Source organism: Hydra viridissima, unplaced genomic scaffold, assembly GCF_058129835.1.
Source record: "Hydra viridissima isolate aposymbiotic clone 2 unplaced genomic scaffold, HvirCarnegie_v1 scaffold_4, whole genome shotgun sequence".
Lineage (NCBI taxonomy): Eukaryota > Metazoa > Cnidaria > Hydrozoa > Anthoathecata > Hydridae > Hydra > Hydra viridissima.
In genome coordinates, this window is record NW_028324303.1 from 6,345,584 (window position 1) to 6,368,643 (window position 23,060).

The 23,060-nt window shown below is 29.2% G+C and overlaps 4 protein-coding genes and 1 pseudogene across 6 annotated transcripts; 3 read left to right on the top strand and 2 right to left on the bottom strand.

Moving 5' to 3' along the window:
* Positions 1 to 105: 105 nt before the first annotated feature.
* Positions 106 to 6,195, bottom strand: LOC145182570 (splicing factor YJU2-like). The gene is made up of 9 exons (XM_090083794.1): positions 5,997 to 6,195; positions 5,778 to 5,878; positions 4,325 to 4,379; positions 2,213 to 2,302; positions 1,823 to 1,957; positions 1,635 to 1,728; positions 1,392 to 1,479; positions 863 to 995; positions 106 to 573 (listed from the first exon to the last, which is right to left on the bottom strand). The coding sequence occupies exons 1-9, from the start codon at positions 6,018 to 6,020 to the stop codon at positions 235 to 237; spliced, it is 1,059 nt and encodes a 352-aa protein (XP_089939920.1). The 5' UTR covers positions 6,021 to 6,195; the 3' UTR covers positions 106 to 234.
* A 90-nt stretch (positions 6,196 to 6,285) lies between these two features.
* Positions 6,286 to 6,899, bottom strand: LOC145182573 (adenylate kinase isoenzyme 6-like). Its single transcript, XM_080057752.2, has one exon. The coding sequence runs from the start codon at positions 6,853 to 6,855 to the stop codon at positions 6,337 to 6,339; it is 519 nt and encodes a 172-aa protein (XP_079913878.2). The 5' UTR covers positions 6,856 to 6,899; the 3' UTR covers positions 6,286 to 6,336.
* A 2,391-nt stretch (positions 6,900 to 9,290) lies between these two features.
* LOC145182565 (RNA 2',3'-cyclic phosphatase ANGEL2-like) lies at positions 9,291 to 17,211 on the top strand. Its single transcript, XM_080057742.2, has 3 exons — positions 9,291 to 9,695; positions 15,857 to 15,926; positions 16,004 to 17,211. The coding sequence occupies exons 1-3, from the start codon at positions 9,429 to 9,431 to the stop codon at positions 16,945 to 16,947; spliced, it is 1,281 nt and encodes a 426-aa protein (XP_079913868.2). The 5' UTR covers positions 9,291 to 9,428; the 3' UTR covers positions 16,948 to 17,211.
* On the top strand, positions 10,994 to 14,534 carry LOC149889581 (uncharacterized; annotated as a pseudogene). Its single transcript, XR_016451478.1, has 3 exons — positions 10,994 to 13,737; positions 13,796 to 13,800; positions 13,844 to 14,534. The product of XR_016451478.1 is annotated as an uncharacterized LOC149889581 (transcript).
* A 756-nt stretch (positions 17,212 to 17,967) lies between the features above and the next one.
* On the top strand, positions 17,968 to 21,995 carry LOC145182564 (synaptotagmin-16-like). Of its 2 annotated transcripts, none has more exons than XM_090083787.1 (4): positions 17,968 to 18,166; positions 18,893 to 19,656; positions 19,787 to 20,018; positions 21,286 to 21,995. In XM_090083787.1, exons 1-4 carry the CDS (start codon positions 18,148 to 18,150, stop codon positions 21,621 to 21,623), a joined length of 1,353 nt encoding a protein of 450 aa, XP_089939913.1. In that variant the 5' UTR covers positions 17,968 to 18,147; the 3' UTR covers positions 21,624 to 21,995. The 2 variants fall into 2 exon arrangements, with proteins under 2 accessions (XP_089939913.1, XP_089939914.1); XM_090083788.1 differs by lacking the exon at positions 21,286 to 21,995 and adding an exon at positions 20,486 to 20,983 and having other exon boundaries at positions 17,978 to 18,166.
* The last annotated feature ends 1,065 nt before the right edge of the window (positions 21,996 to 23,060 follow it).

Here is a 23,060-nt window from a genome sequence, read left to right on the forward strand (position 1 = left end):
CAAAACATCCTTATTACAGTTAAGTGGGAAACTAAAAAAAAGGATGCAAATTAAAATGTAACAACAAACCTGATAGTTTGGTTCATTTAAAAAGATATACTGATGTTCAGTAAAATGAAAAATAAAGACAATACATTTCTGAAAATGATTTTTTTACAATTTTAATGTTCATATTATAAAACAAGAGATAAGAAAGATAATCCTCTAACTTCATTTTGTAAAATGTCAATACTTTTATTCACTTTCATCTGAAGTACTTCCATACCCCCCTAAAATATTTAAAGATGTTCCTTTCATTTTAAAATTACTATTGTCTGAATTTTTCTTTAGGCTGATTTTTAGTTCAGGTAGAGGTTTTAGCTCAGGAGGTTTATGAACTTCCTTTTTTGTTTCTGTAAATGTTTCCTCTGCAACTTTAACTGCTGAATTGGGAGCAGGTTCTTTACCAGACTTATCTTGTTTTTCAGTGGTCTTTAAGCGAACCATTGATGATAAATCATCAAATGGAGTTTTAAGTTTAGTCTTTTTTGGAGGTTGCATTGATGGTCCTGGCATATCAGAAGTAAATGGTACCTAAACATGTGTTATCTCAGAGTAGAACAGAAATAGCTCAAAATTTTAAATCACACAAAATAATTTAAATGTAAAGGAACTTATTTTAAAAAAACAAAAAATAAAGATAAAAAAACCCACACTTAATGTCTTAATGCTACTGACTAGAAAATGCTAGGTTGTGAATTTTTCTTGTCCTTCTTGACAAAAAAATTTTTACCCTTGCCTTTTCAAATCATTTATTTACTTTTTTTTCATTCTTTTACAACAACTTTTCTTCATACTAAAAGTTAAATAAATTAACACATACATGATCTATTAGATGTTCTGTAGCCTTTCTTTTGCTGGTATTTGTTTTTAAATTAGATACATCATCCTCATCATCACTATCAATTATTCGTTTTACATAGCCACCCAATGAGCTGCCACCACCAAATATCTGTCTAAGATTGGTAGTAGAAAAAAAAAGTAACATTAAAGGAGATATTTCAAAATCCATTAAAGTACATTCTTGCACATTAACTGCTAATGCACATTGTTGTAATGTGTAATTGTTGTACATTGTTGTATACTATTGTAATGTGTTGATGTATATTGTTGTAATGTGTTATTGCTGTATATTAATTTTGAGAAAAAGTTAATGTGCAACAATGTAGATTATCAATTTTAGATTATGATAATTTATTTAAATAAATTTTGCACTACATCATGCTACAAAAACTATATTTAAAAATTACTACTTCTTCAGAATTCATAACCTGAAAATTTTATTGTTAAAACTGTTTTTTTTTTTTTTTTTTTTCAATAATATTTTAGTTATTCCTGTGTGTCTTTAGTACCTAACAAGCTGTTCATCTTCCTCCTCTTGCCTCTTTTTCATAATTTCTTCCTCTTTTAAATGACCATAAATGAGCTTGTCATGGTCAACTAAAAATACAAAAAAAATATCTCAACAAAAATATTTTTTTTTAAAAAAAAAAAAGAAAATATATATAGAGAGAAAATTACTTCATATAAAATGGTTTTAAGCAAAAAATTTTTTAAAACTATTTGAACAAGTTCATAACAAAAATTTGACTCACTTTTTGCAAGTCTGGTATTTAAGTCCTTAAGTTCTTCAAGTTTTTCAATAGATTCCATTTCTCTCTTAGAATCTCTAGTTCGGTTTTCCAAAGCCTGGGAGAAAATTTGATTCAAATATATAAATATTCATTTTAATCCAAACTCTTTCAAATGGCAAATCAACAATTTTTAAAAGAAAATGATGAACCTTCATGGGGTTATTTGCTTCTTCTTCATCTTTGTCTTGCTTTTCTTTTGCTATTTGTTCAGAAAGTTTTTTAAATGCTTCAAAGTTCCTAGTTGCACCATTTTCCATTACATAATCAGTGTTCTCTGGATCAGTCTATAAAAACAACATCAACAGGAAGCTGAAGAAGTTTTCTAGAGAATTCATTAAAGTAAAAAAATGGGTAAATGATTCTCTGTTCAAACTTTGTATAAACTTCTTCTTGGCAATATTTTAACTTTTGAGTTATTTTAGTTAATATAAATTTAAAATTATACACTTAAACATTTGATCCTACTGCACTTAAGCCATTATCCATCACATACAACAATTATATATTTCTACAATATTTAAAACTATTCAGCATCCTACTTTAAAAGTGATTTCAGAAATGCATTTTGTACAACGTATGTAAAATCTGTAAATCCGCAAACCAAGATAAGTTTCATTTTCCACTGTTTCCTTAAAAAAAAAAAAAGAAAAACATTAAAAAATTTACATCCAAAATAAATAGATTACACCCCAAGAAGAAAATGAAATAAAAAACATCTAAAATGCAACTTAAAAAGACTTTAGCAAAGCCACTGCACCTTCTATGCTGATTAATTTACTATTACTTTACACACAAAAAAAAAAACTTTACAAAATTAATTATTCAAATCATAATAGGATGAATACTGAATTATATGACTGGTGATGTTTCTTGGTAAAATGCTTGAAAACATTTTAATTCAACACTAGAAACTCAGATAAGTTTGTATACAAATAAAATTAGGATTGTAAAGAGTAACATATTTCATTTTTGGCAGGTTTAGAACATACTAATTCCAAATTAAAATCAATTCAAATCATGAATACATTTGAATGCAATTAGAGATTAAAATGAATCTAGATTTTATGCTGCTCTAAAATCTCAACCTTGCTCTTAAGCGTTATGTCTTTGGAATTAAGTGTGCAGACCTCAGCCTTGATATTGGCTGTTAAGTTCTAATACATCTTATTAACTAATTGTTCATGCTACTATGTGGTTGAAAACATAGTTCTAATTTTAACTCATTAATCAAATTAGATAATATAAAGTTTTTTATTACATACTTAAAGCACCATCTCATTAAAGTGGAGAACCATGGCAACCAATCAGTTTTAAAAACTTAAATACCTAAGCCTAAATTATCATGTTTACAGTTTTGATGCGCTGACTGTTTTTGTTACTTTTTGGTTCTGTGAACAATCCAATACTGACCTTGATAAAATCCTACAAGTCAACAGTTTGTTTCAGTAGTCCAAATGCTTGAGAACACATCACATGTGAAAATTGTAAAAGTTACTTGGAAAATCACTTCCCAAAATTTAAAATCCAAACTTCATCAAGTTCTGTATTAGTCTATTGTCTCAATTGTAACTTAATAAGAAGCTACTTCCTGCCGAGTTGACTTAAAAAGAAATAGTCATTCAGAAAAGATTAGCAAGCACTAATTTTATGCCACTGTCCCTTGATATTGAGACAGATTAATGGTACTACTTGTTTCTTGCAAGCATTTGCTCAGTTTAAACCATCGACCATGCTATTTGTGTCAAGGATTTCACACTGGGATATACATAGCTCCTGAGATTTCACATTGAGCACACACTACAGCTGACTGTAAAGATTGGCATAAACAAGATTTCTAAAATCATAATATAAAACAAGTAATGGATAAATGTGTGAAGGTAGCTAGTCAAAAGGCCCAGAGTGCCCAGTTTAGGAATTTGTTACAGTAACAAATTTGTAGGTTATTCATTACCTATAGGCATATAAATGGCAGCTAAACTCTCTAAATCAAAAACAGGCAGCTCCAAGATACACCAAAAAAAGCTAGGAGTATTGTGCTTGGGGAATCCCAATCACCTTATTGTTAATTCAGGCCATTTTGAACATATGAAAAGAAATTTAAGATTTTAGAATTTTAATTTCATAAAAATTATGTAATTTAAAATTGTTTAGAAAAATCACATAGAAGTTGTAATTAAAGCAACTATTCACTTTTTATGCATCTTGTGTGCTCCTTGCCCTTAGGTGTTAACTCTGGCTTTGACATTTGCCCTGAATTACACTGGCTTTTAGATTCAGCCTTAAAAATTTTTGTCCTAGGAGAAAGTTTTAAATGGCACTGACAAGGCTAAGGCGTTGAATAAACACTTTAAAGTAAATAGGATTTTATATATACACATTAAACACTTTAATACACATTAGTAAGCATTTCATTAGAGATAAGTTTTGTTTTAAATGAGAATGCAAGGACTTCTATTATGGATACTGGAAAAGAAACTGCTCTTTCTTGGATTTTCCATTTATGTGTTTTAAAAGATATTTTTTTTATTAACAAATTTTTTTTTAAGATTTTATTGTATAAAAGCTAAAAAATTTTCTGAAACTTACACCTTTGCTGAAAAAGAGAGAAAATGTTTGACACTAAGGATAAGAAAATTGATAATACTTATTACCATTCTTGAGTTAAACTTTCGACCTTTGTATATATATTCTCCGCATGTTTTACATCTAAATATAAATATTTCTTTAAAGTAAAAAATCAAAATTTAATCCTAATAATTGTTGCTTAATAAAGCATTTGGTAAAAGAATAAACAGTTTAAAATAACTTTTTTTTGAACTTTTAATTACAGGGTTTTTCAAAAGTTCCACAAATAAGTAGACATGCTTTTACTCTTTGGAGCTGTAATTTATTATTTTGTTTCAATATGCAAAACACTATGCATTACAAGAATTTTTTTTGTATGTGCTATTTGTTTTATTTTTTTTCTAAAGGATAAGCATGCTGATCAAATTTTGATAATTCAACTTTACTACAAGAATTCCTCTTGTTTTACTACAAACATAAAGAGATTTCAAAATTTGAAAATTTTGAACAAGAAGCCCTTTGAACCCTCAACAGTGAAGCAAATTATTGAGATATTTGAGTTAATGAGCTCCATTAAAGATGCTCCATGTTCCAGAAGACCTGAGGTCACTACAAGGATAGTCATTAGCAAGTCAGTGCAACTTATAACCCCAACACTTCCTGTTCCAGCATACTTGAAAAACTATGCATTACTATTTGAAACTCTACCCATACAAGCTCTAAAGCTAACACAAGCTGTTGTCAGCTGATTATTAGCAAAAACTAATTTAGTGTAAGGAAAGATAATCCAACCTTCTGGATTTGTGATTTTATTCACTAATGAAGTTAATTTTTACAATGTGTCTAACTAATGTGTCTTACAACAATGTGTCTAATCAACATTAACATCTGTGTGAGCTAAATGTGATGGTGTGGATTGGAAAAATTTGGAGCCTTATTCTTTGAATTCAAGTAGAGGCTATTAAAAGATGCTTAACAATCACTGCATCCCACAGCTGAAAGCAAAAAGAAAGTACTCAACAGGCATACTTCAGCAGGATGATGCTACTCCCACACACATCCAAAGCAGTTAAAGAAATTCTCCAAACATTAAGTCACAGTTCCCCACATTTGTGGCCATCTTCTTCTGAATGCAAATGGCTGCTTTTTTTGAGGTTACCTTAAAGAGTTTATATACTCACCCAGCATTCAGAACACTCAGGATATTGAGTATTTTGTTTGTTAAAAGTCACTCATATAACACTAACACATTGCATTCTGTCATTGACAATTTTTATTGGAAACATCTTACTGTTGATGAACTACCTACCAGGAGTATTTTTATTTAGCCAATTTAGCTTATACTAAAGGAGAAATTGCAAAAAAATCAAATTATTTTTTGCTACACTTTTTAAACATCATGTAATTTGATTATATAATACTTATGATTAAGACCCATGAAAATTCTTCTTACTATTGGAGTTGAATATGAAAATAACAAAACATTGTAATCATTGTAATTCAAGAGTTGAACTAATATAGAGTTCAGACAAATTATACCTCATGCTAAATGGAGCCATAATGCGAATGACAAACTGACGATTTCGCCCTTGCTTTAGTTTTGGTAGTTTTGTAGGATCAAAATCTGGTGGGTAGTATTTCTAAATAAATATTTTTTTAAACATGTGTCAAAAGAAATATAAAGTATTTTCAAGAAAGATTAACAACTTTCTTTTTTGATATTCAGTTTTATAAAACAAAAATTTAATAAATACTTACATTCAACACTTTTCTCTCAGACATGGCTTAAACTTTTTGGGAATTATTTAGTAACTTAAAAATTTTAAAAAAATAATTAATTGGGTATAAAATATATATATGAAACATAAGCTCTTTGTGATATTAATTTGTCAAGAATTCAAACAAAATAATTTATAGTAAAGTTAAAACATCAATTTTATTTTTCTAATCAACAACCTTTTTAAGTAAATATATATATTTAACCATAATACTTTACAAATTTAAATTTGGGGTCTAGCTATATGAAAGAAAGAGATCAAACAAATAGTTAAACTAGAAAGAAAATATATTTAGGAAATATATTTAAATACAATATATGCTATTTTTTCCAGTTGTTTATCCATAACATAATTTGCTCAACATTTCTCTCCATATCTTCTGGAGAATTACTCTGCAATTCATGAACAATATTTTTATCATAACTTTCTAAAGCCTCTTCAAGTAGAGTCTGAAAGATTTCACACTGTACATTTTCTTTAATTTTCTCTACAGAGTAATTTCGACTCTCAAGTCTTTTATATAAGATGTTTGTGTCTGTACGCAAGACAAAAACTATATCAAACCAGCGCTCTGGAAAAAAATCACACCCATGGTACTCTACTATAACTCTGCCTTCAGACATTTTGCTTTCTAGTTCATCAATCACTCGATCTTCATCAAGAATTTTGCAATTTAATCTATCATCAAAACCATCATATAAATCTTCTTGCTTTGCAAATTCATTTATATTAACAAATTCATAACCAGTCTGTTGAGACAGCTCCAATGCTAGTGTTGATTTGCCTGTTCCAGGAGTTCCTGTTATTAAAATGTTTGGTAAGTTCCTTTCCGTTTCCATCTTAAAATTCCAATAAAGCAAAAAATATAAACACACTTATAATTACCACATTACACACACACACACACACACACACACACACACACACACACACACACACACACACACACACACACACACACACACAAATACATACATACATACATACATACATACATACATACATACATACATACATACATACATACATACATACATACATACATACATACATACATACATACATACATACATACTTACATGCATACATAAATACATACATACATACATACATACATACATACATACATACATACATACATACATACATACATACATACATACATACATACATACATACATACATACATACATACATACATACATACATACATACATACATACATACATACATACATACATACATACATACATACATACATACATACATACATACATACATACATACATACATACATACATACATACATACATACATACATACATACATACATACATACATACATACATACATACATACATACATACTGTAATGTATGTTCCAGGTGTGAACAAAAAAGACATTAAATGAAAACTTTTGTAAAATGCATACAAAATATTTTATTTTATGTTCCTCCGTGGAAAACCAACATGTTTTACTTAAAACTGGGCAAGAGATGATAATACTGGTTAAGACAAAAAAAAATCATTAGGAACTTAATATAAAGTTATGCTTTTAAATGTTTTTCTTACAGACCAAACATCAGACATGTTTTTCTTCCTGCGCCTTCGGACGCATTTGAAGTTTCTGGTTTGTAACGGATTCTTCAGTAATTATTTGGGTTGAAAAAGTAGAAAATCGCGGAAAAATCAGTGGTAAATTTGTAGCTGTGCTTTGCTTGGTTTTTTGTTTTGTTTTTTTTTTCTACCGTGATTTTCTACTGTCCAAAGTAATTATGTATACTAAAGAAAAACCAACAATTCTTAATATTCTTTGTTCGCTTTAAAGTAAATGCGACTGACCCTATGAAACTAATTTGGGGGAGAGATATCGAAACATAAACTAATAAAAGTTTTATCAAGATGTATGAATGTTTTATCAAATTGTATAGCATGTATTATATAATGTTACGGTATGATGTACGACAGCAGCATAAACTCTCGTTTGTATTAAAAAGGTTTTTTTTTTTTTTTTAATATCATCTATGGAGAAGATCTTAAAAAGAGAAGGTCGAAATTACAAGTCTTTAAAAAAAGGACTTCAATTGCTATCCATTGTAAAATAAAATACTTATTATTTGCCATCATGTAGTTATAATCTACATTATATTAGATTAATTTAGATAAATTATTTAATATTTAGTTTAGATAAATAATTTATATAAATTATAATAATTGTTAGATTAGATAAATTGTTAAAACATAATTTATCAAAATTTTGTTCAAAAAAAAAAAAATTTCTTACTTCTGCTTTATGTTTTCAAAACACATTTTTAAATAATTAAAAAAAAATTTTTTTTTTAAACAGAAAATTAGATAACAGAATTTTGATAAAATTAATAAACTTCTTTTTTTTTTAGATTCTTTTTAAAGAATTATCAACATCTAAACGTATTTTCAAACCAGACTTTTGAAAAATGGTTTCTTTCAGACTTTATAGCTTCAGCAATAGGGTCATTTTCGTATGCCTCTTCTAAATTAGAGAAGGTTTAGCTAACTCGAGGGAAATATCTCAACTAGCCATCTTGGGAACAGTTTTTCAAATGATAACACACATGGAGAAAACAAGAACATTTTTCAAAGACAATTGGCTGATTCAACGCTTCAGGTTTTTCTATAAAAATTTCTAGTTTAATCTCTAGAGATTAATTAGTACACTAACTTCTAGGAATTTTAAAATTATTATAAATAATTTTAAAAAATAATTAAAATATTAACCTTAATTCGAAAACCGGGGAAGCTTAATTTTACAGTTCCTAGTTGTCGGTTGCCGGTTACGCAAAATCTAAAAATGTCCCTTAACATAAGGTTGCACTATGTAGACATTTGATCGTTTTAACGAGTAATCAAATAGTCTTTTCTATTAGATCTAATAGTCCATCGATTCAATTAGATCAAACAGTTCATTTAAATCATTTAGTCTTTTCAAGTAGATGAAATAGTCTTTTCCATTTCTGTTAATTGTTTAAGGCTTTTGCAACGACACGCACTAGGAAAGAAAAATAAAATTTTCAGTAAGCTGCGGTCTGATGTAAGTTCGATGGCCCCATAAATGAGCCGCTCATAAGCCTATATATATATATATATATATATATATATATATATATATATATATATATATATATATATATATATATATATATATATATATATATATATATATATATATATATATATATATATATATATATATATATATATATATATATATATAGACTTATGGCCATGAGTAAAATATTTTTCCTAGGTTAACAATTTAAAAAAATATGAGAAGAAGAATCTGTAGAATTAAAGAACAATCAGCAAGTGTTAATATAGTTTAATTTATTATACTTATTGGTGCTGTAGCCTCATATGAGCCACTATAGTTTTGAATGTGTAGTGTTCCCAAGCCTTTTTTCAAAAATTTTCGTTGTGTTGGTCGTAATTGGATAAAAAGATCTACACCTGAACACCTTTCAAAATCTCATGATGTAAATTTTGAATTTACAGTGGCTTCTTATAATGTTCTTGCAGATAGTTTATTAAAAGAACATTCTTATCTGTACAGAAATACTCTGAGCATAGATCATCAATGGGTTCTTGATTGGAGTTATCGAAAACATAACTTATTGCAAGAAATCACCTATGCAGATGCAGATGTAAGTTTAATTTTAAAAATATTTATATAAGCAAATATATTAAAAATATATTAAAAAAAACAGAATTTTTGTTACAATTACAATAATTTAGAATTTATGATTTCAATTCATCTGAAATTTTAAAATCCTAAGGTTTTTAATATAAACCTTTTATTTACTTAGATATTTTTCCATTTATTTAATCATCTCAAACAGAAACTCCTTTAGTTAATACTTTCTTTCCATCACACAATTTATTTTGTACTCCATCACACAATGGTTTTGAAAATCAGAGCAGTTTATAAAAATACTATATTGATTGTAAAAGTCCTTGTATGTTATAGATTTATTATTAAAAATTCATGTGATGGTAATTTAATATTATGGAATTACTTCCTGAAATATTACTCAACATAGTAAATATGAGGGCTAGCTATTAGATTAAATTATTGTTAAATGATCATGAATTTTTAGTTTTATTATGATACCTCTAATATGCTTCTACAAAGTTAGTATTTTAAATAGTTGAAATGATAAAACTAATGATAAAATTAATATACAGCTTATGAATGACATAAAAGGGTCCTATTTGACCATAACAAATTAAATTTAAGTTTAGATTGATTATAAACCTTTGCTGTTGACCTTTTTTTTTTTTTATTATATTCTTATTTTGGTTATTAAATTTTAAAAACTTCAAAACTTGTGATTTAATAAACCTTTTTGTTTTGAGAAACTGATTTTCTGCTGGTTTTCTATCAGAATATAAAAAAGTTCTTAAACTTAATTTTTTCATTGAACAAGAAAGGGTTTGGACACCAGGGTCTATTAGATCAAAACTATTAGAATTTCCTATTATTGACATCAAACTTTCAGATTATTCAAATTTTTTTAGAATATCAAGCTTTTTGTATTTTTTAAATAATTTAAATTAAAAAAATATGTTTCTCTAGTCTATTAAAAAATTTCCAGCTCCACTTAAAACCCTTTCAGAGGCACCTAGAAAAAAATACAATCACCTTGTCCCATTAATTCACTTTGTATTGAGAGCTTTTGTTTGGTTTTTCCACTACTGTATTACATCAAACTAAAAAGAAAATGGAACATTTATACCTGTTTTTATCTTGTACATAGACCAATCTGATGAATTTAGAATGTTCTGCTCATTGGGTAATGGGTCAAATCATTATATTTCAACCAATGGCCTGTGGGGTACCATCTCTGATTTTCCTGGTTTTTACATATCATTATCTACACAATGTAAATAGGTTAAATGTGCAATTTCAGAGTTCCAAGTGCAACGGTTTAGAAATTATAGCCTTACAAACACTCTCAGGTAGCCCCCCTTGGTTCCTTGAATGGTAAAAATAGACAACTTCAAGGCCTTATAACTTTTTTCTAGCTTTCAACAAGTGGCTCATTTTTTCTAGAACTATTTTCTAGATAGTTCTGTCTTAAAAATAATGATTTTCATTAGCTTGTATCATGTTAGAAAAAAACTACAGCCTCCTCAACTTTGGAAAAATTCTGAAAAATGCTAAAAAAAGGCAAAATGAAGTTAACCGTAGTATTTTTCTATTCATCAACAAGTCCTTAAATGTCAGTTTTCTGATTAGTTACAATTGTCTGCAACAAGTGGGCAAAATATAAGCAGCTTGTTACACTTTAGAAATCAGTTTTATTTAAAAATATATAGTCCACTTTACTAAAAAGTCCCATTTTCAGCCATTTGGGGATAGCTCGTAAATTTTTCTAACACTTTGTATTGATCTGATATTAACAGCAAATAAGGCCATTAGATCTAACTATATAAAAATGTAAACATCACAAACTTGTCATGTTCACAACAAAAATGGCAGCATTTTTTAATAACCTTATTTTTCAATTATCAGGGTTGAATAGTGTTTTTGGAAACCAGTGCCCCTCCAACCTGCCTCCTGGCCCATGAGAGATATAACCTATCATAAGTCATTTCCTAAAAAAAAAAAGATATGGTTGGTTACTTTCTTCCTAATCTGGACTTTATACTGGATAGGAGTACAACTAAAGGGGTAATAACTATATAGAGCCTGCATTATTGTTCAAAGGTGATACTCAAAAAAAAATTTAGTTAATCATAAAATTGCAATTTAATCTTTATTATGTTGATTTTTTTACAGTTGATTGAATTGCTAATAACTTAAGGCAAAAGTAGGACAGTGGGTTCATACATTACTGGCAATAAGAAGCAGAACAAGACTAATCAAGCCATTATAATATTGATTTGATGTTTTGTTTAAATAAATAATTTTTTTTTACAAAGTATGAGTTTCAATTTTATTAGTTAATTTTAACTATTTATCTAAAAACCCAATGATTCTATATAATATACCCTTTTGCAAATGTAAATATATAATCATTTATAACTCAAAATTACTTACCTTGATATTTTTCAGTTTTATAAACTTTGTTATTAATTGTTGGATCTTATATATGTATGTATGTATGTATGTATGTATGTATGTATGTATGTATGTATGTATGTATGTATGTATGTATGTATGTATGTATGTATGTATGTATGTATTTATGTAGAATCAATTCATTATTGAACCTACTTCTCCTATATAACTTCATTTAAGTTTATACAGAAGAAGGTTCAATAATATTTCATCTTGATTAAACTTATTAGATAAACATGAATACTTGTTCTATTGGTATTGAGCTAAAGTTAGATTGTCATAAAAATACATACTGCACTTAGTCTGAAATTTCAGAAATATTAAATCAAGATACATACCTGCTGACCTTAAGAACTGGAATAAAAAATATTTATCTGCATCCAATTTGCACTCACCACAGGCTACAATTTATTAATTACTATTTAACATACTATAAATCATGTTGTGACCCTTTCTCAATTCATTCAAAGATTGTTAAAGGAGACCTGACAACCGTCACTCTGGAGCATAATTAACTGAATTCTAATTTAATTCCTGGGAAAAAGATATGTTTTGGTTGTGTAAGAAAAATCAAGAGTGTTGAAGAAGTTGACAAGAGACATGACCCAGATTATATATCACCTGATAACTCTGTCATCCAAATTGATACTATAAATCCTTGTCTTATTAAATTTGGTGTGTCTCCTATTAAAAGATCATCCAGCATGAGAATGCTACAAATAGACAATAAAGTAAAAAAGAAAGTTAAGTTGCTAAATGAATCTTTAAATGCATCTGAACAAGATGAACTACAAATTAGTATGCTCAAAAGTTCCTCTTTAGATTTCATTGTAGAACAGCTTAAACAAAAGTTTCATAATGAGATCAATATTTCACAAAAAATAAAATTGCTCACTTTAGTTCCAGTCCATTGGACTATTCAGGAAACAATAAATGAATTTAAAACAACACAATATGTGGTGAAGCAAGCAAGAGCTTTGCGGGATGTTAAAGGAATCCTTGGTGAGAGATCAACAGACATAAAAAATCATGTATGTTTCATGAGTGTGAGAAGTGTCCTGGAAAAGAGAGAATTGAAAAAAAGTTAAATGAACTGTTAGGGGATTCAGCAAATGAAATAACTTATAAGCAATGGGTTGAAAACTGATAGATGCTCCTTAGAAACTATAGTTAAAAGTCCTGATGAGTTTCTAGAAGAGTTAACAAACAAGTTATATAACCTCACAAAACATCACTATGTCAGCAAATCCCAAACATGCTTTTCAAAGCAGCTCAAAGAAAACATGAACCCAAATGAATGTATTATGCAAATGGATTTTGCTGAATATTTTTCATTTATTACACAAGATGAAGTTCAGTCATCTTATTTTTCCAAAAATCAAGCAACTCTCCATCCATTTGTCATATATGTGCGATCTTTAAATGGAAACCAATCACCAGAAAGTAAATGTTATTGTGTTATCTCTGACAATCTAATTCACAATACTGAGGCAGTTTTCAGTTACATTTTCAAAATCATACCAATTCTGAAAGAGGAATATCCACAAGTTCAGAGGATCAATTATTTCACTGATGGTGCAAGCAGCCAGTATAAAAATAGGTTAAAATTTTATCACAATATTTAAAAAAAAAATTAATAACAATTACCTATTCTAAACAAACTGTTTTCAGTTAGTTTAGAATAGGTAATTGGAAAAAGTATTATGATTTATGTTAACTTTTTTTCAGATTTATCTACATTTCTAAAGCCAAAACAGCTGCTATTACACAAGAAGTGCTTGCTAAATGATTTGAGAATGTTCCTGCTATTAAAGGAACTTGCTCACATTATTTTTCACCTCAATCATGCTGTATAAAAGCTTATGTAACATCAATGAGCAGTACATTTGACTCTTTTCACATGCTGGAAGATACTTGGGTTAACACACAAAAATCGATAAATACTGATATTAATATTAATGATTGGGTATTAGTGAATTATTTTGGTGAATTCTTTCCTGGCAAGATAACTGATCTTAAAGGTGACACAGTTTGTGTTAGCTGTTTACAAAAAGCAGGCAATTATTTCAAGTATCCAACAACCACATATATGCATTGGTATCCAGTTAGTGACATTATTGCCACATTACATGAGCCTGAGCTCAAAAACACTAGAAGGTTTTACTCTTATCTTATTAAAAAAAAGATGAAATGAATTATCACATATAATTGTTTTCAACTACATTATTATGTATTGCCATTATTAAGGGAGTATACAAGAATTTTGAAAAAAAGATAACTATGCTTTTGACATAAATAACAATGTTGGGCTAGAAATGTTTTTTATAACAATTATATAGAATTTTTTAAAACAAATAACAGACAGTGGGTTACATCTCTCACATGGGCCAGGAGGCAGGTTGGAGGGGCACTGGTTTCCAAAAACACTATTCAAACCTGATAATTGAAAAATAAGGTTATTAAAAAATGCTGCCATTTTTGTTGTGAACATGACAAGTTTGTGATGTTTACATTTTTATATAGTTAGATCTAATGGCCTTATTTGCTGTTAATATCAGATCAATACAAAGTGTTAGAAAAATTTACGAGCTATCCCCAAATGGCTGAAAATGGGACTTTTTAGTAAAGTGGACTATATATTTTTAAATAAAACTGATTTCTAAAGTGTAACAAGCTGCTTATATTTTGCCCACTTGTTGCAGACAATTGTAACTAATCAGAAAACTGACATTTAAGGACTTGTTGATGAATAGAAAAATACTACGGTTAACTTCATTTTGCCTTTTTTTAGCATTTTTCAGAATTTTTCCAAAGTTGAAGAGGCTGTAGTTTTTTTCTAACATGATACAAGCTAATGAAAATCATTATTTTTAAGACAGAACTATCTAGAAAATAGTTCTAGAAAAAATGAGCCACTTGTTGAAAGCTAGAAAAAAGTTATAAGGCCTTGAAGTTGTCTATTTTTACCATTCAAGGAACCAAGGGGGGCTACCTGAGAGTGTTTGTAAGGCTATAATTTCTAAACCGTTGCACTTGGAACTCTGAAATTGCACATTTAACCTATTTACATTGTGTAGATAATGATATGTAAAAACCAGGAAAATCAGAGATGGTACCCCACAAAGTTTTCTTGAAATTGGTTGAAATATAATGATCTGACCCTAATACAATTGCTAGCAAGCCACAATCTTTCTTCAATTTTCTTCAAAACACATTCCTTTTCACGTTCTTCAAAAAATTGAAGTTAATTTTTTAAAAAAATGAAGAAAGAATAAGAATTTTTTAGAATATCTTCCTTGATGTTTTATTGTTACATTTGGGAGCTGGTGTAGGAGGTGTGATCTTTGCCTTTTTAAAGTTTTAGTTTGATGTTGCATCTGAGGCATATAGAAGATCCATGTTCTCCGTACAAAATTTTCTTAAGCAAGTCCAAATAATATTTGATAAGCATTTGTGTTAAGGTTTGTTAAAGTTTTTTGAATATCTTTCAATATTCCGAAAACCAAAGGCCAGGGTTTGCATAGAATTGTAAAAGTTTTTCTCAATAAAATTTCTCCTAGTTTTATTCTTAAGGAAAAGTAATAAAACTCCAAAATGCTAAAAGTGAAATAAACAGTTTTAAAAAAATAATAATTAACTAAAATAGAATATAAGATGCTAAAGAGATTTTTACAAATTAACCTAAAATGAGCTAAGTGTTTTATAGCATGTATATCTTCATAAAACATAATTCCCATTCAGGTTCTTTGTTTACAAGAAGTTGAAGAAGAACACTATTACAATTGGTTTCACCCTAGACTCAAAGAATTTGGTATCAATTACTTTAAGTTTTTTATTTCAATTGTAACTTTTAAATCTTCAATTCTTGCAAATTTATTGTATGCACAGGTTATGATGGTATATACAAAAAGCGTTCTGGAAATAAACAAGATGGTTGTGCTACATTCTTCAAACTAAGTCGCTTTTCTTTGCATAGTTGTGAGTTGCTTGACTTTTGTCATCCAGATATCCCCCTGATGGATAGAAATAATGTTGCAATTCTCTTAGTTCTGACCCCTCGCGCAAACCGCATTAGGTCTCCGATCTGCATTAGTAATACTCATTTGCTTTTCAACAAAAATCGTGGTGACATAAAACTTGCACAAATTGGTTACATTTTTGCTGAAATTGATCGGCTCACAAAATCTGCAAAGCTTGGGTCATATTTACCAATGGTTTTGTGTGGAGATTTTAACTCTGCCCCTTTTAGTCCTCTTTATGATTTTATTACAAAAGGTCAGTTATATTACGATGGCTTGGATAAGGCTGCTGTATCTGGTCAAAACTCTTCATTGTCTGGATTAAGATCAAGCTATCTTATGAAATATCCAATTTTTCCAGAAGCACTTAGGCTTACTAGCAATTGTAAGTGGAGACATGGAGTTAACCTAAATGGATTTAAAGCACAAGATTTAGAGCAAACATGTTCTGAATCCATTGTTGATAAAATTATCCCAAGTGTGCAAGTGAAAACTAACGGAGAACGTTCGGGAATACTTTCCCATGATTTCAGTTTAAAAAGTAGCTATTTACACACTTTTGTTGACGGCAGCAAAGAAGTAACCACCTGTCACGACCGTGCTTGCTCTACGGTCGATTTTATCTTTTATTCTACTCGGCCAGAAGTAAAAGGCTCAAACGCGCTGAAAGATCCTACTGACTTAAAAAATTTATGGCTTTCTGGTGTATTAAGTTTACTTTCAGAATCTGATTTGAAGTCAATGGGGCAACTACCTAATAGTTTTATTTCCTCCGACCATTTGATGTTAGTTTCTTCGTTTATCCTTCACTAACTTTATAGTTTGATAAGATTTTTCACAGCCGAGTTCATGATTTCATTCATTCGAAATATTTTAGATCTTAACTTTTAAATTTTTATAAACATTCAATTGAAGCAAATAAAAGATGTTTGTTTTTTAGCTATGAGATAAATAGACAATAAGATTGTACGTGTGATTTCAATAATGCATATATTTTAACTATAAAGTTGTTTGAAATAACACTTTTACATGTATATATATATTTGAAATAAAGTTTAAGCGAAATTTTTTTTTCAATGTTGTTTTATCTCTTTTATTGTTGCTCTTATTCTTATCACATTTTTATCGGTATCCTCTCTTGTTGTTGCTCTCACACTTGATGCTTTCTTTTTTCTCTTATCGGTGTCCTTTCTTATTGTTGCTCTCGCAATTGATGCTTTCTCTTTTTTTCCTCTTATCGTTGGTTTTTTTTTTTTTTTTTTAGTCTTGTGTTGCTCTGTTTTTCATATTTAATCTTTGCTGAAATTCTCTTCTCGTCGATAAATTAGTCGCCATTGTTACTAAATAGGTCGCCATTTGTTACTAAGCATCACAATTATAACGTTAAAAAAAGGGCCAAAAATAGTTAATGATGTTCGAATGTTTTCACTTTAATTGTGCGATTTATTTTTATGACAATTTTATTACTGCAGTGTTAACCTAAAAATCACCCTTCAAATCCTTTAAATTTTGGGTTAAGTATTTTTGGAATGTCTTGTTTAAAAACTCCATACCTAAGGTTTTTGGTTGTTATTTCGTAAATGAGATATTTTCAAATTTCTTTTTAAAACAAATCGAATAATACAAGAATTTTTAATTTGAATAAAGCATATTGCAGAACAAGTTGAGGGCCAGGGTTCTACTCTTTAATATCAAAAAAAAAAAATTAAAACTTCTTGGTGCAACTATCAAAAGTTTATCGCAATTTTTATTGCTTTTAAATGACAAAACAAATGAATAATGTATATAAAATAAAGCTAAATAATGCATAAGTTCTCATTCTAAAATAAAAATGTCGAACATTTCCCTTTGAGCACAAAATGGAGAGAACAGAAGAAGCAGATGGTTTATATTAATTCTGTGGCTTGCAGCGTTTTTAAAAAACAAAACAAAGAAGGACGAAAAACGTTAGAGCTTTCTTGTTTAACAGAAAACTTTTCGACAAAAAGCGATGTCTCATATTATTTTTGATAAATGACGATGACTGAAAACTGTAAGTGTTAATCCTTCGTTAGTCCTGTATATTTATTGATCGCTCTAAAACTGACTTACTTAAAGAAAAATCCCTTTTTGAACGAGCGGATCGGCAGAGAACTTCTCCTGAAAGATATTTTATGTTAAGGATCTTTTATACCAACCGTATTTGTTATCATTATCATTTATTTTTCCCTAAGGTATTTTTCAATAGATAAACAATCAGTGACAGTTTATGTTTTATACCAACCGTATTTGTTATCATTATCGTTTATTTTTCCCTAAGGTACTTTTCAATAGATAAACAATCAGTTTATGTTTTTCTTCTTGTTTCTCCTCTTGTTTTGGACAGTTTATGTTTCTCCTTTATGTTTTGGTAGAAAACCAGTTTATTTTTGATACAAATGAAAATCTAAAAAATATGAGAATAATAGTAAATCAAAACAAAGCTTCTTGAACTTGTAAAATCTCTATACTTCATACAAGGTTGATATTCATCGAACTTCAATAACAACGATTTCATTAATAACGATTTATAAACCTTGCTAAATTTAAGAAAGATTTTCATTTTCAGATTTCGGAGTTTTTTTTAAATCATAAGATGTAAACATAAATATTCCTCTTCAGTCGTCGTTTAAAAATATATTTTACTAAATTTAATTAAATTTAGAAGCCATGTTTATTCAATGTTATAAATTTTTTATATGGAATGAAATTTTTTAATGATACCATATTTATTTTTTAGTGCCAATTCCTGCCATCGTTTTCCTATGCGTGATTTGTGGCTGTATGGTTGTTCTTGTAATTGTGTACCAACTCCTGCAAAGAGACATGTGTTGCAAAATCGAAGCCGGGGGTAGAGGCGATGAAAAAGAGAAAAACGGTTACAAGGAATTGTCGCAGAACTTTTATGACCTCGATGAAAACGAAACTTTCACAACTGATGAAGATCCTCTAAGTCGCAAAAGTAGTCGCCGCAGTAGCAGAAGAAGCAGCTGCGATATGGCTACAAGTCAATCTGGCTGTGAATTACGAATCGGTGAAGATGCTTCTACATATAGTGATCAAATCGATTCGAGAGTAAACTTAGGGCAAGATGATGCGTATAGATACGGCGGTAAAATATTCATTGAATTTAACTATTCTACTTCTACGCAGCAGATGATAGTCATAGTTATTAAGGCTTCTGATATTCCTTCAAGAGCCCGAGGAGGTTCATCAGCAGTTCAAGTTCGATTAGTTCTCTTACCAGCAAAGAATCACCGGTTTAAGACTAAAGTAAGACCTGCCTCAAATCCAATTTTTAACGAAACATTTATCTTTCAACGCATTGACCAGCTTTCTATTAATCAGTCATCTTTAAGGTTAAGAATTTACGGTCAAGAGCGTTATAACCAAGGGAGGTTGATAGGTGAGCTCATTCAACCTTTAAAAGATCTGGATTTATTGGTACAAAAATCGGAAGACGAAAGAAGAGTTTGGAAAACGCTCAAACCAAAAACTTTGACGGTAAATTTTTGTTTCGATTGATAGAAAGTTTAAAGCGAAAAAATACGCAGAAAAGTTTTACTTATACATTTTAATAACTTCGTGAGCTTCAGCTAAATTTTCAATAAAATATATTGTTTAAATTCTCTAGAGTTCGGATTCGGTGTTTGATCTCTCTGACTCAAACAGTGTAACAAGCTTTGGGTCGCCAGTCGGCTCAAACCCTTCTTTATATGGTGGAAGCGGTATAAAAAACGCCGGATACCATGGTAATACACCTGAGTTGCTTATTTCTTTGTGTTATACGTCTCTTACTGGTCGACTCACAGTTGAAGTGTTAAAAGCGACAAATCTAAAAGTTGTTCAACTTCAGCGTGCTCCAGGTATCACGTCTCTCCTCTTTTTTTTTTTTTTTTTTTTCAAAATGCTATTTTTAGGATCTTTTTACGAGGGGATTGAGAGGTCGCTTTAGAGGCGTAAAAATTCAGTTACAATCGTTTGTTTTCTTAAGATTGACAATCGTTTGTTTTCTAAAGATTGTGAAACACAATTTTAAAAAAGCTACTAGAAAAAACCTCAGCAAAAGGAAAAACTTTGACTGATTACGCTGACTGAAAAATTTAGACCAAAAGTTATTAATTGAAAACATTGACCAAAAACATTGACCTAAAAACAATCCTTTAAAACTTTATCCTTTTTAATAATTGGTGAATAATATTTTTAATTTTCTCTTAGTTAAATGAATTACTCTTTGTTTTTTTAAATCTTCTCAAATGAAAAAAATAGCAAAATCAGTTTGCAAACTCGCGCAAATTCATTTAGCTAAAAGAGTTTGCGTGTTATTATATAGATTCATACGTAAAAATAGAAGTACTTTCCTCGCGTGGTAAGAAGGTGGCAAGGAGCAAAACTACAACGCGTCGAAACATGATCGATCCCGAGTTTAACGAAAGCTTTATTTTCCAAATGTCAGAATCGGATTTGCGGGAAGTTACAATTGTGTTTTCTCTCATATATATTTCGAAAACTCGTAAAAAGAGTACTGTAGGATGGTGTGTAATGGGAAAAGAGGCGTCTAGAATCAGCGAGATTGAACATTGGGAGGAAATGATTGAGAATAAAGAAGAAAAAATAACAAGCTATCATCTTATTACTAAAGAAAACTGAACTAGGAACGATATTACCAAATATATTATTTAGCTTAATACTATATATATATTATTATAAATATCCAACATGGTATTCGAAATGAAGTGAAACCTATTTTCATAGTTTAGTCTAATACCATTTTGATTTTCTGCTTTTTTAAATATGGCTTTGAGACTAGAAATATCTTTATAAAGGCAAACATTTTTGTAATCCTTTTTTGAGATTTTCACTGTTTCGCTTTTTTATAATTTCTAAAAGTGAAAGCGAAAGTAAATATCCTTGTTGAACTTCATTTTGCATCGCTACAAAATTAGAAAACTAAAAAAAAAAGGCAATCGGAAAATTATTTTCTGTTTTGTTTTCTAATGATAAACTTTATGATTATACAAATTAAACATAAATTTTAAATAATAAACCAATAATGCATAAATAAGGGGCGGTTTTTTCAAAACTTTCGATATGATTTACACACTCTTTTCTCACACTCTCTCTTTCCTTCAGACACTTACGTCAAAGTTTCGATGTTCAACGCGGTAGGTCAGCAACTCGCCAAGAGCAAAACTTCCATCCGTCGGTCAATGTACGATCCGGACTATAAAGAAACTTTTGTATTCCAAATTATCGAGTTCGATTTATCCAGTGTTAGTCTGATGTTCTCAATAATGGTTATAAAGAAGATGAGACGGAAAGAAATTCTTGGTTGGTTTTCAATGGGCAAGGATAATACCTCGGAAGATGAGCTGAAACATTGGCGAGATATGTTATACGAGAAAGGAAAACCAGTGCGTAGATGGCACGTCCTCAGTGCAGTGTCTCGAAGCTTTGACGATGAGTATTAGAATTAAGTTTACGAGAGTTTTCAAGCCACCGCTTGCTCCACTTTAATATAAACACTAAGGTATCTTATTCCTCCTCAGGCACTTTTTTAAATACAGCTTTCGCATTTCTTAATTTAAGAATTTTACTCGTTAAAAAAAAAAAAAAAGGTTTCAAGTTATGGCATGGTTCTTGTTTACTAGAAAAAAATGGTTTTTGTAGCCTCAATTTTTGTGAGCACGTAGAAAATATCCAATTAACGAGTGTGGGGGGTGTGTAAACATACCCACACACATACATTTGTATGTATACACACAGATACTTTTAATTAGATGCAATAATTCATTTCTGGGTAACATGTAAATTATATTTCCTTAAATTTGTTTTATATTGCATTTTTTGACACCATATTTATCAATACTTAACTTATCAGTACGTTAATATTTCTCAGTGCACCCCCCGACTAATCAGTGAAAAAATCTAAGAAAAGGGAGGTGACCATGTTTTTTCCATCTGCAGAATAATAAAACTTTTGACAAAACAGAACAAAGAAGTAGTTAAAACTCATTTTTATATAAACTTTGTCAAAATAAATTTAAATTAATTTTTTTTGACATTAATATACTAAAATTCCGTAGGAAGTTTTTGAAAAATGTTAATTTTTTAACTAATAAATTGTCGCTCTTTTTATTTGTAATTATTCAAAAAAAGATGAAATAATCTTAATGGATGACTTTGTTCAAAAACATTGAATCTTTTACTTTTTTTTTTAATTTCATATTATTTGTTATTTACTTATAATTAACATATTTGCTAATTACTTTAGCAACTTTATTGCCATCCTAACAAATTCTTACAACCTTTACAATTGAACAATTAAAAACTTGATAATTGAACAGTAAGCTACAGTTTTTGGATTTTAAGTGACGCATGACAAGTGATGCAGTGACAAGGGACATTTAAGCTTATTGGTAAACGACAATAATTTGCAAGAGAAACGTAAATCTTTTCCTTTTATGTCCACAGCATTTTAGTTATATTCCATTATCTTAATGATAAGAAAAAATTAAGACACTGAACCAATTAGTTTTGTCGTTTCAATATCCAAATAAAAAACCATTTTGCATGTACCTTACCCAAAGTCTTATCTTCTTTTATAAAACGTTCAATACATTTGAGTCCATGTCGAACATAAACAATGCGTTACCTTTTAGATAACCCCATTTCTACCGCTTTTAGATAACCCCATTTCTACCGCTTTTAGATAACCCCATTTCTACCGCTTTTAGATAACCCCATTTCTACTGCTTTTTATATCAAATAATACTTCTTTTTTCAATTAATTATAACGATTATTGTCCTTTAGTGTTGAGGCCATTACTTAGTATTCAGTAATAATATTAAATGACGCAGAAAAATGATTTGTACTTTCTCATTTATTTTTGCGTAGCAAAGTTATC

Excerpts from the sequence above, each read along its gene's own strand:
- LOC145182570 (XM_090083794.1), bottom strand. The coding sequence starts at position 6,020 with ATGTCTGAGAGAAAAGTGTTGAAT. Across the intron at positions 2,303-4,324 it reads GAAAGTTTAACTCAAGAATG|GAAACAGTGGAAAATGAAAC; the intron begins GTAATAAGTATT and ends TTTTTTTTTAAG. Across the intron at positions 574-862 it reads CAGAACATCTAATAGATCAT|GTACCATTTACTTCTGATAT; the intron begins GTATGTGTTAAT and ends ACACATGTTTAG.
- LOC145182573 (XM_080057752.2), bottom strand. The coding sequence starts at position 6,855 with ATGGAAACGGAAAGGAACTTACCAAACATTTTAATAACAGGAACTCCT.
- LOC145182565 (XM_080057742.2), top strand. The coding sequence starts at position 9,429 with ATGTGTAGTGTTCCCAAGCCTTTTTTCAAAAATTTTCGTTGTGTTGGT. Across the intron at positions 9,696-15,856 it reads TCACCTATGCAGATGCAGAT|GTTCTTTGTTTACAAGAAGT; the intron begins GTAAGTTTAATT and ends ATTCCCATTCAG. Across the intron at positions 15,927-16,003 it reads CCCTAGACTCAAAGAATTTG|GTTATGATGGTATATACAAA; the intron begins GTATCAATTACT and ends TTGTATGCACAG.
- LOC145182564 (XM_090083787.1), top strand. Across the intron at positions 19,657-19,786 it reads TCAAACCAAAAACTTTGACG|AGTTCGGATTCGGTGTTTGA; the intron begins GTAAATTTTTGT and ends TAAATTCTCTAG. Across the intron at positions 20,019-21,285 it reads TCAACTTCAGCGTGCTCCAG|ACACTTACGTCAAAGTTTCG; the intron begins GTATCACGTCTC and ends TCTTTCCTTCAG.